This window comes from Schistocerca gregaria, chromosome 1, assembly GCF_023897955.1.
Source record: "Schistocerca gregaria isolate iqSchGreg1 chromosome 1, iqSchGreg1.2, whole genome shotgun sequence".
NCBI lineage: Eukaryota > Metazoa > Arthropoda > Insecta > Orthoptera > Acrididae > Schistocerca > Schistocerca gregaria.
This window is the reverse complement of record NC_064920.1, coordinates 577,186,384-577,199,439: the sequence shown is the minus strand read 5'-3', so window position 1 is coordinate 577,199,439 and position 13,056 is coordinate 577,186,384. Positions and strand designations below refer to the sequence as shown.

The window sequence follows — 13,056 nt, the reverse complement described above, 5'->3', positions numbered from 1 at the left end:
GTGACACTGACAGCAGTGCTCTGGGATCGGAATACATGGACTGACTATGATCACATTACTAAGATCACACATAATTTTGTGTTGAAGACAGTTAAGTCTTGAGGACACGATCCGAGAAAAAAATGGTTCAAATGGCTCTGAGCACTATGGGACTTAACATCTATGGTCATCAGTCCCCTAGAACTTAGAACTACTTAAACCTAACTAACCTAAGAACAACACACAACACCCAGCCATCACGAGGCAGAGAAAATCCCTGACCCCGCCGGGAATCGAACCCGCGAATCCGGGCACGGGAAGTGAGAATGCTACCGCACGACCACGAGATGCGGGCATGATCCGAGAAAACACTAGAGCAACCAACTGAGGCCTCTTGTTTACACCCATCCGTAAAGACAGCTATGTAATTGTGATGCTTATATAAGAAGTCACAAAATATCAAATGTAAAACTGAAGCATGGCTGCAATCTCTCCCGTACAGCACCAAATCTAAAATTACTCTGGGCCTTTGCAGCAATCAGGGTGGCAGGTGGTTAAACCCCTGGATTTCGGGTCATCCTTTCTCCACACGGAGTGACTCCAGTACACATGGATCCCAAGCAGTATTGTGGCTGGTGGACAGTTGGAGAAAAGGCATTCCAGAGGCAGATGAGCAACACTATGGTATGTGGTTGAAGTCAAAGCTACAAGGAACTTACTTGGCTGACACACCATGAAGAGCTGCCACCAGATGGTAAGTGTCAGTTCTCTATCTTCAGCACAGAGAATATAGGGGCACCCGTGGCCCTCTGAATCCCCTCCTGACGGAGAGAGTCAATAATTTTCAAATAAAAAGGCCTCACCGACCCATACACCATGCACCCTTAGACCAGCCACAACTGCACAAAATGACTATAAAAATGGAGCAGACGCATCCTGTCCCCTCCCCAAGACCAGAGGCTAAGGCACTTTATGATCAGTGCCTTCAAGGTTCTACTCCTCTAACTTCACCTCCTTAGGTTGCAACTGATGTGTCACTGTTGCAACACTTGAGAAGGAACAGAAAACAGCAAAATTGTCCATAAATAAGGAGCACTGTAAAGGACTTATTACCACAGAAATGGTACTGTTGATGGCTATGGCAAAGAGGGTAACACTTAAAACATTCCTCTGAGGAACACCATTCTTTTGCTCAAAACAATATGACAGTGTTTCACCACCTTGGGACCTAAAAGACCACTGAGACAGGAAAGAATGTATAAAGATGGAGAAGGGGCCACAAAAGCCTCCTTGATGCAGCTGTGCAAGAATATATTATCTCCAAGCAGTGTCAGACATTGAAGAATATGCCAATACATTGATATTTAGATAGAAAAGCCTGCTGAATAGCCACCTCTAATAGGGTTAGGTTGTCGGACAGTGGACCACAATCTCCAGAACACACATCAAGAGCAGCTAAGGAGTTGCCTGGTCTCTAACAACCAGGCCAGCTGACAGTTAACCATTCACTCCACAATCTTTCCTACACAGCTCATTAAGGCAATACTCTGATAACTACCGGGGCATGTGTGGTCCCTTCCTGGTTTGAGGAGAGGTATCTGAAGTACCTCTCTCCACAAGTTGGGGAAGTTACCTGTCTGCCATATAACATTAAAATGTTCAAGGGGAATTTCCTTTGATGCTGCTGCAAATGTTGAAGTGTGTAATACCAGATTTGGTCATCACCAGGTACAGTATCACAAGTATCAGACAGGGCCAATTCCAACTCCTATGTGGAGAAAGGGTAGTTGAGAGACTCACAATTGTAGGCTCCAAAGTCCAACTTGCTCCTCTCTACAGCCACATGTTAACAACAAAATGCTGGATCCTTGCTTGCATTGGAAGTAGCTGTTACAAAATGCTCTGCTAATGTCTGAGCAATATCTCCAGATGTTCTTTGCAGATATCCATGACAGCACTTGGGCTATTGTTAAGCTATTTTGTTTACCAGAAACCATCCTGATAGCTTCCCATACTATTGAAGATCAGTGGAATGGTTGGTGGAGTCCAAGAACACTTTCCGTGACCTTTTCTTGCTCTCCTTCATTACATTTTGTGCTCTGGGCTCTCATGCATCAAAATACCCTGTGGTTGTCTGCTGTTGGGTGGCATGTAAAACATTGAAGAACTGCACGCCTGCCCTGGATCGCTGAGCAGCACTCATCTGAGCACGAAGATACAAGTTGCCTCTTAAGATGACCTGAAGACTTCATGGTGGGTAAATCAGAGCCATTTTGGATCACTCGCATGATGTGGTCCATCCATTCCTGGATGCTGTTGTGATGTTCAAACACAGCCAGTTGGCTGAGCAACATCCAGTTAGCCCTGCTGACCATCCATGTTGGTGACTGCTCTTCTCGCAGTGTTCCAACTAGTAGGTGAATGCAAGTGGGAGGTAGTCACTGGAATGAAGATCATTTTTGACATCCCACTGAACAGTGTCTGCGACGGCTGGAGAGCAAAAAAAAATATTGATGACTGAGAATGACACAGTAGCAATGCAGAAATGAATGTGAGTGTGTTTGTTGAGGATGCACAGCTCACGAGACAGCGTGAGGCTCTCCAAAACCCGACCACAACGCCAAGTAGAAGTCAAGTCCCAAAAAGTCTGAAAAGACATGATGGGCATTGAAGTCTCCCAGGAGGAGAAATGGTTGGGAGAGTGGTTCTATAACACCCGTGAGAGTCTCAGAGTCTATTGCATCTTGTGGAGGTAAATACAATGAGCAAACAGTGCTCCTCCAATACACATGAATTTCGACAGCAACTGCTTGCAGCTCAGTAGCCAGGGGGAGAGCAGAGGAGTTATGTGCATTGTTGACAAACACAGCCAGGCAGAGATTGGAGAAGTGGTGCGTGTTAGTGAGAACACGGTGAACCCTCCCTTGGCTCTTTCTCCCACCAGGTCATACTTGTGATATAACATCTAGCTCTGTAGCACAGGGGTCTCAGTGCTAGATGTTTCAGTTCCTCCACACGAGTCCTAAACTCATTGAAGTGCCACTGTAGTATAGGAGCCTTTTCATAGGTATGGTTATAATTTACCCCTACCCTTGCACCAGGGATATGAAGCAATTGTAGGGTAAGGGTGAGTGGATATGCTGCCTATATCCGAGGCATCAAACTCCAAAATATCCTCCTGATCAGTCCGAAGTCCCAGCATGATGTTTGGCCCAAACATCATGACCCTTTCCTAGTGGCCTGTCCCTTTGAGGATGAGGTGGGAAGGGGCACTGAAAGCCACACTGCTTCTCGTGTGATTTCTGGATGCTCACTGTGGAATTGTTGCTGGGCTTTGCTGTTGCAGCTGCTTGGAGTGCTCTGCCCTTACTCACTTTACCTTGGCACACACACAAGTACAAGTACAGTCACTTGTGGTGGATAGTGGCACACAGGATGATGTCTCCAATGAAATGTCCACCTTGGTAACATATTTCTGCACCATGGAAAAATACAAAGTGGCAAGAGGGGGGAGGGGGGGTGTTTCATTGCCTTGTATTCTTTTTTAGCTACGGCATTGGGGATCTGCTTGGTCACTTTTGCTTTTTCTATTTTGCATTCCTTAATAAAAACAGAGCAGTCTCAGGTCCAGAGTGGGAGGCTCCCAAACCAGTTGATGCAGCTTGCTGGAGACAGTCAGTCAGTCCCAGTGTCATGCATGGGCTGCTTTTCCGCACTTCCTGCAGGTCACTTCAACTCCATAACTCACAGTTGTATGGCCAAAACTCTAGCATTTGTAACACTGAACAGGGGTTGGTATGTAAAAATATGTTCAGGCTCTGATGGAGAATTGAAAGTGACAGTGAAAGTGGCAATCTTTTCAGTTTCTACATCATTCCTTCACATTCGTTGTTCCACATCAACTACCCCCTGGGATGCCAAATCTCGTTTCAACCCCACTATGTTCATATCCATGATATCACGGCATGTGACCATGCCCTTGCTTGAGTTGAGATAGGTTTGCTTCTCAAGGACAATATCAGAGTCACTTATTTCAGTGATTTCTTGAGAAGTTCTGCCTGCTTTGACAGATTTGCTTTGGCCAGAAGGAATCATTACGCAGTTGTTTAATAGATTTTAATGTGCCAGCAAGTCCTTCAAAGCCTTAATGAATACAGAAAAGGGACACTTTTTCAAACGTTCCCTCCTTCCTGTTTATCACCAAAAACACATTATTATTTGTGACTCCATGAGCCCTGTTACTTAAGGCCCAATGGTCCTTATCAAGAGGACTAGCCTCCCTCATTCTTTTGGATAAACGAGTGTGAGTACAACCATGTGGTACACATGTCACACTAGGAGGAGGAGGAGGAGGAGGAGGAGATTCCGAAGGATAAATTTTGGTTCCATGAGTAACAAGGGAAATAAGGGTCCAGTCAGACAGAGCCCCACATGCCTAAGTAAGCCCTATACAATTGAGTTGGGAAAGGTTCCCCAGAGGTTGCCACTAACAACTGTTCCACCTCAACAGCTATGCATATCATCAGTGTGCAGCACACTTGAAATTGAGGGGCTATTTTATAGAGGTTTTTAGCATCCTCAGCTGGTCAAGCCAAGATCCCCATTCCCTGTATACACAACATTCCCCTGCTGCACCACCCACTGCACCACCTGCTGGTCACTGAAGCATATTCAAAGCTTATGATGACAGAGGCCTGGCAGCACTTACTAGTCCCCAGCTGAGGAACCCTGAGGTCGCCAAGCCCATACCCAGCAAATGAATGCTGAGCCCCTGAGAGGCTTGCTTTGTGGAGCTGCCACAGGATGAGTATATAATGACTGTCATTATTTTCATATATTGTGATTTATTCCTAGATAAGTCAAACTACAAAAAGAACAAGAAAATAAGAAACTTCCTGGCAGATTAAAACTGTGTGCCCGACCGAGACTCTAACTCGGGACCTTTGCCTTTCGCGGGCAAGTGCTCTACCATCTGAGCTACCAAAGCACGACTCACGCCTGGTCCTCATAGCTTTACCTCTGCCAGTATCTCGTCTCCTACCTTCCAAATTTTACAGAAGCTCTCCTGGGAAACCTTGCAGAACTAGCACTCCTGAAAGAAAGGATACTGCAGAGATATGGCTTAGCCACGGCCTGGGGGATGTTTCCAGAATGAGATTTTCACTCTGCAGCGGTGTGTGCGCTGATATCAGTGTACACTCCACTGCAGAGTGGAAATCTCATTCTGGAAACAAGAAAATAAATTATTTCCAACACTGGCAATAAAGTGAAATAATTGCAGTATCTGAAATCAATTAATGGGCAAATACATTATCATATGTTTCAGATAACATTTAGTCAATTACATATTGAAACAATGAAACCAATTCTCATTTTTACTTTTAAGTTTTTTCCCATGGTTATGCAACTATATTTATGTCGCTAAGAAATACAAGGAGTTTAAGTACTATTTCCACAATTCCAACTGAAGACCATATTTGTAATGCCAGCACACTGCTTTATTTGTAGAACAAAGACGGCAGTTCTTCTTCAGTCTATTGCTGATTCTGACAGTCTAACATGTAGATCTGTTCCTATAAGAAAGCCCAGACCAGCAATGGCCTGGAGTATGGCTACTACAAAAATGTTCTCAGGCAAAGATTTTTCTCTTGAAACCAGAAGTAACTTATCTAATTCTTTAAATTCTGCCTCTTAAAATGAAAAATGAAAATTTTACAAAAAATTCCAGCAAAACAGAAAAAAATACCTGTCTAAAATTATGTTTCCATCCCAAGTTATACGGGAAAATGAAAATTTCATCTGTGCCCTTACGACGATGTTTTGCTTTCTCCATTATCCAATCTTCAATGGCAGTCCGATTTCTGAATACTGCACGGAGCTGTGAAACAGGCATAATAATATAAAAATTTAAGATATATGTTAATCTCAAATCAAACGACATACAGTTATAATTTCACACGATTATGTTCGTCAAAAATGTTCCTTAAAACTGGCTTAGAATGTTCACATACAACAGTTACACAAAACAGTTAATTCTACTACAAGTATTACAAAACACTTTTTGAAATATGATACTCAATAAAGAAAATCAGATATACTATTTATGCCATGCTGTTTCTTAAGGGGCAGCTATTGCTCACATGACCCTTGTGCAGAAAATGTACCAAACATGGTGGAGTGTCAGAAAAGGTGAAAGATGGCTAAGTTGTAACTCTTAGAAAATCTATAATTATTCACAGTCAAGTATTAAAGAAAATATGAATACAATAGTGCTGTCAGATAAATTAGGCACGGCCAGCGACACACTACAGAAGTTAATATTTTATGGTGACTGAACATTTACACTATGAATCAATAACTTTTAAACACTTCACATGGTTTCAACAAATGATATCTACGATGACAGTATTAAACAATGGCTTTCATACCAGAAAGCAATTTACCTGTATCCATTCCACTTCTTGATCGATTATGTTCTTTGTATCTTTCCCTTACGCAAATACTTAACAGAACATCGTATTCTCCACAATAACACAGCGAATAAATGCAGCGTGAATACCTCATATTGTCATACTACTGTAGTTGTTTAATGAAGATGTTACCATTTACTTAATTACTGATTACAATTGCTAAAACAAAATAGTAATAATTTAAGAAGTTGTCAATTGCATGTGTAAGCTGACACCACAATTGGAAAGAGGACCAAAAGATGCTGCTGTCAAGCGAGCTTAAATAATTGTTTAAACAATATTTAATGGCAAACTGTCGTCATTTGTCGAGAGCACACTTGCTTAAGAATGCTGGTTTATTTATGAATGAACAAACTTTTAATTGCAATTATTGTGAAAGATCTGAATGTAACCAAATGTTTTCAACATTTCTTTATTTAAATATTGTTGAACATTTCTTTATTTAAACATTGTTGTGATATATTAAGTTTAGTTTGGGAAGTGATCAAGCCGAGTTAAATCATGTTTGTAGAACTTATGAACAACATAATTTTGGTGGGGATGGCCTTTACCCAATGAGAGTTCAATAGTGACGGAACACTGCTGAAATCAAGTGGATATGGATGCTTTTTGAGTGAAGTGCTCAAAGGAGCGATTCTGGACACTTTTACATTAGTTCTTGAAGAAGATCTGTGGTATCATGAAGTATTTGATGTAGTGGGTGATTCCGGGCACTGAACAGTTGCTATGAGATCAGCTTTTCTATTAGATACTGAAGAGGACACCATTTCAAGTACTGGAAGATGGTAGACCTGCCTGTAGTAACAAGTGTGATTCAGTCATGCAGGTAACTGATTCTGGCTGGTGAATGGCCACTATCATACTTTAACTTCTGGAGGGACTTAATATTTTGAGAGGTCTGAATTAGATCCAGTGTAGGATACTAACTTTTTCTGATTGTATTATGGAACTGAAGACAGACAGGGCATGTGCTACTTTTTTTGTACCATGTGTATTAATTTGTGAAATGTCGTGTTGAACTCTGAACTGTTCCGAGCTGGTGAATATTTTGGGTACTGCGATCTTAGTTTTCTCAAGTCTTTGATGCCTATTTAGTTTGGGGATTTTGCTATCATTCACATAACATTCTGGACGTAACCTTTGATAAAGGTATTTTCTGTCCCTCTTTTAAATGGATATTGTAGGACCACTTTCCCTTTATTTCAAGATGTTTTTTCTTGAATTAACATTATTCAACATAAATCTTTGTCACCTATATCAATTATAGACTTTACAATACAATGTTTTTTTATTAATTATTCACTTATATATTACTGTGTATTTATTAACTCTTAATTCTCACCAATGCATGGACTATTTGATTGCAGGACTACAGCATTAAGTTATTATCTGCAGCAAGTTAACAGCTGGGCATGAAAACAGACATGTGCTGCTCGACTCTACCAGTACATTGAGCTATTCCTTTTAAATAGAGACATGTACAGCCCAACTACCTCAGGGGGAGCAACATCAGGTAAAGTTGCAACTGGTTTGCTCCTATTGGATGCTGTTTAGAAGAGCAGCTCAGCAGTAGAAAACTTTCCATGCTATATTCAAGCTAACACTACAGTCACAGCAAGTCCAGAGAACGACTCAACAGCCATTCAACTATTACTGGAATCTTGTCTATAAAAGCAGTGACAACCAACAAAAATACTTTGCAATTTCATAAAATTCTAATGACATTACTGTAAAATATGGATACAAGCAAAGAAGTTAAACATGTAATCTATTCTGAGAAATTACAAGAGCTCATATTCACCAAGGGCAGAAGGAAATGAAGATACATATTTGATAAGTGTTACAAGATAGCAGAAGGGAGCAACTGCTTAGGACAGACTGGATTCACTCAAGTGTGTATGTCCTGCCGGCATCCAAGGTAGAGTGTGCAAATAGCATGTGCAGGCAGTATGTCTGTCGAGTGACCATGGGCAGGGGTGAGAGAACAAAGTTTGAAAGTAGGGCAATAGTGCCACCTGATGAATAGCTATACTACCTATACCTGCCCGTGGACAAGCTCACACGATCTCATTGGGCAGCATTTAAAATGCTTCGCCTGTGAGAATCTTGAGCCAAGAAAGAAAACAAAGGGAACAGAAAACATTGATGGGAGAGGAGACTGGCAGAAATAAAAGTATTAATACTAACTGTCAAGCAAAACAAAATTTATCTTGTAGAGATACATACATAAGTACATAGATAATAATAATATTATGAAACGGATAGTTGCTGATCATCATATAGCAGGGATGCTGAGTCACAGACAGGCACAACAAAAATAGTGTCACACAATAAGCTTTTGGCTACCAAGGTCTTTGTCAAAAATAGACAATTCGGCCTTGTTGATCGAAAACTTATTGTGTGACAGTCTTTTTGTTGTGCCTATCTATGACTCAGCAATCACAACTTGAAAATTAGTTATGCAAAACTGCCCACTGTCTTAGTTTTAACCAATATCGTAATCTCTTTCATTTTCTGGCTGAAAATGCACTGAAGCATTACAAGTCATGGTCAGACTTTTTTTTACCACCAAAATTATATTAATTCTTCTCTAAATATTAATCTTCCGATGACAATAACTCTTCACTAATGAAATACTTCACAAGTGAACAGCCAGCTGTTAGTGTCCAACAAACACAATGTTTGGAAAGTGATCATGCTTCTATCATTAAGTGCACTGATGAACTGCTTAGGAGATAGTATGGTTCTTTTACATCTCCACCACCCCTTCCCACCCATTCACTCCCTCCTAGCTGCCACTCAGTCTGTAGTCCACCTGTAGGAAATGGGTGGAAGTCCAGGTCTTCTTCTCCTCCCTCCTGCTGACACATTGCTCCGTCCTTGGTCCACACCTAAGGACACGTGCTGGTGGCACCTTTGCTGCTGTTTCATGTGTTGCTGACGACAGTTCACGGGGGATATCTCCTGCCTCTTCTTTACCAGACTAATTGTGGGTTCCCATGCCTTACTAAGGATGTTGCCACTATCATGATTCATCAGCACATCCCTTACTCACACCTTCATACATTCTTTGATGACACTATCCCAGAAGTTAGAAATCTGTGTCAGAATCTTAGTATGGTCATACTTCATTCCATGGGTACATCGGATACTGACATCTGGCTGTTCACCTGTGAAGTGTTTAATACTGAAATATGCTGAGAGAAGCCAAAGAACCATAACTACACAGTACATATCAGGCTCTCCCTTGCCATCTATCTGATTTTCTTCTTGTTTGTTTCCTTTTTTGTCAATGTTTCCTTCTACTTTCATCCTTCCACTTCAATGTTTCACAACTGTTCCTCAAAAATCATCCTTGATCCCTTACATTCTCTCTCATCTCTTCACCCCAGCTCCTCTCCTATCTCATAATTTCTGTTATCTGTTTTCTGTCTATAACAATTCTCTTTCCATTCTACTTATCTTCCTTCTCTTCCACAGTGTTTCCCGCTATAAGAATAATTTTTAACCCTTTTTTTAACTTCTGGATCATTTATTCATTGCAATCAAGTCTCTATCACTTTTTTTGGTTAGTTGATTTCTTCAAAAATGTAATAAATACTACTGCATACCAGTTTTAATGTGGTTCATTTTGTTATAACATCAAGTTGAACACATATATTTCAAAAAGGAAACTACACATGTAAGTCACAGAGCAAGTAGACAAAGTAAGACATGTGTACATGGCAACATTCAAATCAGCACTGAGACCAAGTCTAGAGGCTGGCCGCTGGCTGGCTGGCCACTTAGGTGGCACGGCTGCTGCATCACTGGCAGACAGCACCGTATGTAGAGGACGCACATAACTGCGCGGCAGCACTTTGAAAGCTAGGCGAGTCACAACACTTTTTCCCCCTTTTAATTTTTTGCACTGGTCTTGATGAAGGTGGCCTGTAGATTGCTAACGTCCATAAGTGTTGTTTGACTGGCCGTGAAGTCTCCAGGTGGAGGCTTTCCGTACAGACGGAAGTGTCCCCGATGATAATGGGTCGAGATGACAGGAGACGTAGGGGTCAAATCTGCTGGGGGCCAGTGCACCATTCTGCCTGTTGTGGCAAGTCCGGTTGTTATAACAGGAGACATGGGCGATGTGTCCGCATCTGTAGGAGAAGGAGGTGAGTAGAGTTGCTCCAACACATGATGGTTATCCGGTTCCTGCATGGGCACGTCTCCTGGTGGCGTACATTCTTGTGCTAGCACCAAGATGATGGTGAGAGGGTTGCGTTGTGAGTAATGAGAAATGCCAAGATCCCGAGCGTCAGGTAGAGCCGAAGGTGGACCAGTCGTTCAGCCTCACCGTTGGACTGTGGATAGAAAGGAGAGGCCATGACATTCATGACGCCAAGACGGGCACAAAAATCCACAAATTCGGAAGAGGCAAATTGTGGACCATTTTCAGTAACAAGAGTAGAGGGAAGGCCTTCCAAAGAGAAAATTTGAGCTAGGGCATTTGTAGTTGCCGCGGTGGTAGGCGACGTGCAAAGGACAATGAAAGGAAAGTTAGAGTAGGCATCAATTAAGAGTCGGTGGAGGCGGTGTGCAGCCTTGTCGGGAAGTGACATTGGTGGATGAAACAAGAAAACAAGTGGTTTGGGGTCCATAACAAGATGAAATTTGGGTCCATAAAGAAAAACACCAAACTTATGAAGAGCATAAATAATTGCCAAAGCTTCTTTTTCAATTTGAGAATATTTTCGTTGGGCATCCGCGAGAGTTTTGGAGGCATAAGCAATGGGTTGTTTAGAACCGTCAGAAAAACGGTGCGCAAGGACTGCACCAACCCCATACTGAGAGGCATCCGTGGCAAGAACGAGATGTTGGCCAGGTCGATAAGTAGCCAGGCACAGGGCCTGTTTCAGCATAGCCTTCAATTTCTGGAAAGCCGCATCGCATGACGCAGACCAGTGAAAGGGCACGTTTTTATGCAACAGGCGATGCAACGGCTGAGCCACCAAAGCTGCAAACGGTAAAAACCTGTGATAGTATACTATTTTCTGCAAGAAGGCCTGCAGTTCCGTAACAGATGTAGGGTGAGGAAGGGCATCAATCGCAGTGACAGTTTGCTAAAGTGGACGAATACCATTCTGAGAGAGTTGAAAACCCCAAGTACGTGATAGATGCCTGAAAAAATTGTGATTTCTGAAGATTACACTTAATACCAGCAGCCTTTAAGACATGAAAAAGTGTGCAGAGATTCTGAAGATGTTCTTCAGTGGTGGAGCCTGTGACAACAATGTCGTCCATGTAATTGATACACCCAGGGACAAGGAGCAATAATTGTTCCAAGAATCGCTGAAAGAGAGCAGGGGCACGAATGGCAATCGTTGGTATTGATAGAGGCCAAAAGGCGTGTTAAGGACTAGAAACTGCTGGGAAGCAGCGTTGAGAGGAAGTTGATGATAAGCATGATAAGCTTCTGACAGGTCAAGTTTAGAAAAATACTGGCCTCCAGCAAGTTTAGTGAACAATTTTTCAGGTCAGGGAATAGGGTAAGTGTCGATGAGGCATTGAGCATTTACAGTGGCTTTGAAATTGCCACAGAGACGAATATCACCATTGGGCTTAGCAACGACAATGACAGGAGATGACCACTCAATTGAAGTGACAGGAAGCAAGACCCCTGAAGCAGTGAGACGATCCATCTCCCATTTGACCCGATCACGAATGGCCACAGGACTGGGCCGAGCCCGAAAAAACTTAGGCCAATCAGTGAGTTTTAGCGTGATATGAGCTTGAAAGTCATTTGCACGGCATAACCCAGGAGAAAAAAAAGGGACAAAAATGTCCTCAACAAGGAATACAATTGAGCATAAGGAATGGCATCAGAGACAATATTGACAGAATCATCTATGGAGAACTCAAAAACGTGAAAGGCATCAAAACCAAAAAGATTTTCCACGTTACAATGGTCAACCACAAATATAGTAACAGTGCGAATGACGGATTTGTAAGATACCTCAGCATTAAATTGTCCCAAGAGAGAAATCATCTTTTTATTGTATGTCCGTAATTGCTGAGTGACAGGTGATAGGATTGGAAAACCCAACTGAAGATACGTCTGAGAATTGATGATAGTGGCAGCAGAACCAGTATCCACCTGCATGCGAACATCCCGACCAAGGATTTGGACAGTAAGAAATAACTTCCCTGAAAGGGAAGAAGTACCATTGACAGACAACACAGAAGCAGAATCAGTGTCACATTCATGAACATCAGGTATGCGATCGGATTTGCAAACGGATGACACATGACCCTTCTTTTTGCAACTGTGACACACGGCCCAACGTTGGGGACAATCCTCCCGTGAATGTTCCGTAAACGCGGACATGAAGGAAGTTGCCGGGGCTTTTGCTGCAGTTTCTTAGAGGTTTGTTTACGGTTTGGCCGAGGCTGCGCATGGGAGCATACTGCAGCCACACAGGCCGGCGGGGACACGCCGCACGCATCGTCAACAGCGCACAGAGGTTGTATTTCCCCAACGTCACCCCACGCCTCTATTTGCGCTCCAGCGGCGCGAGAAATTTCAAACGACTGCGCAATGGATAGGACTTCATCTAGAGACAGATTT

At 42.4% G+C, this 13,056-nt stretch overlaps 1 protein-coding gene across 1 annotated transcript in view; it reads right to left on the bottom strand.

Annotated features, from left to right (window-relative positions):
• LOC126356711 (palmitoyltransferase ZDHHC6) overlaps window positions 1-13,056 on the bottom strand; it is a 111,579-nt gene that overhangs the window by 24,529 nt on the left and 73,994 nt on the right. Inside the window, exon 6 of the mRNA XM_050007392.1 lies at window positions 5,726-5,857. Coding sequence (XP_049863349.1) covers window positions 5,726-5,857 — 132 coding nt within the window. The remainder of the gene's footprint in view (window positions 1-5,725; window positions 5,858-13,056) is intronic.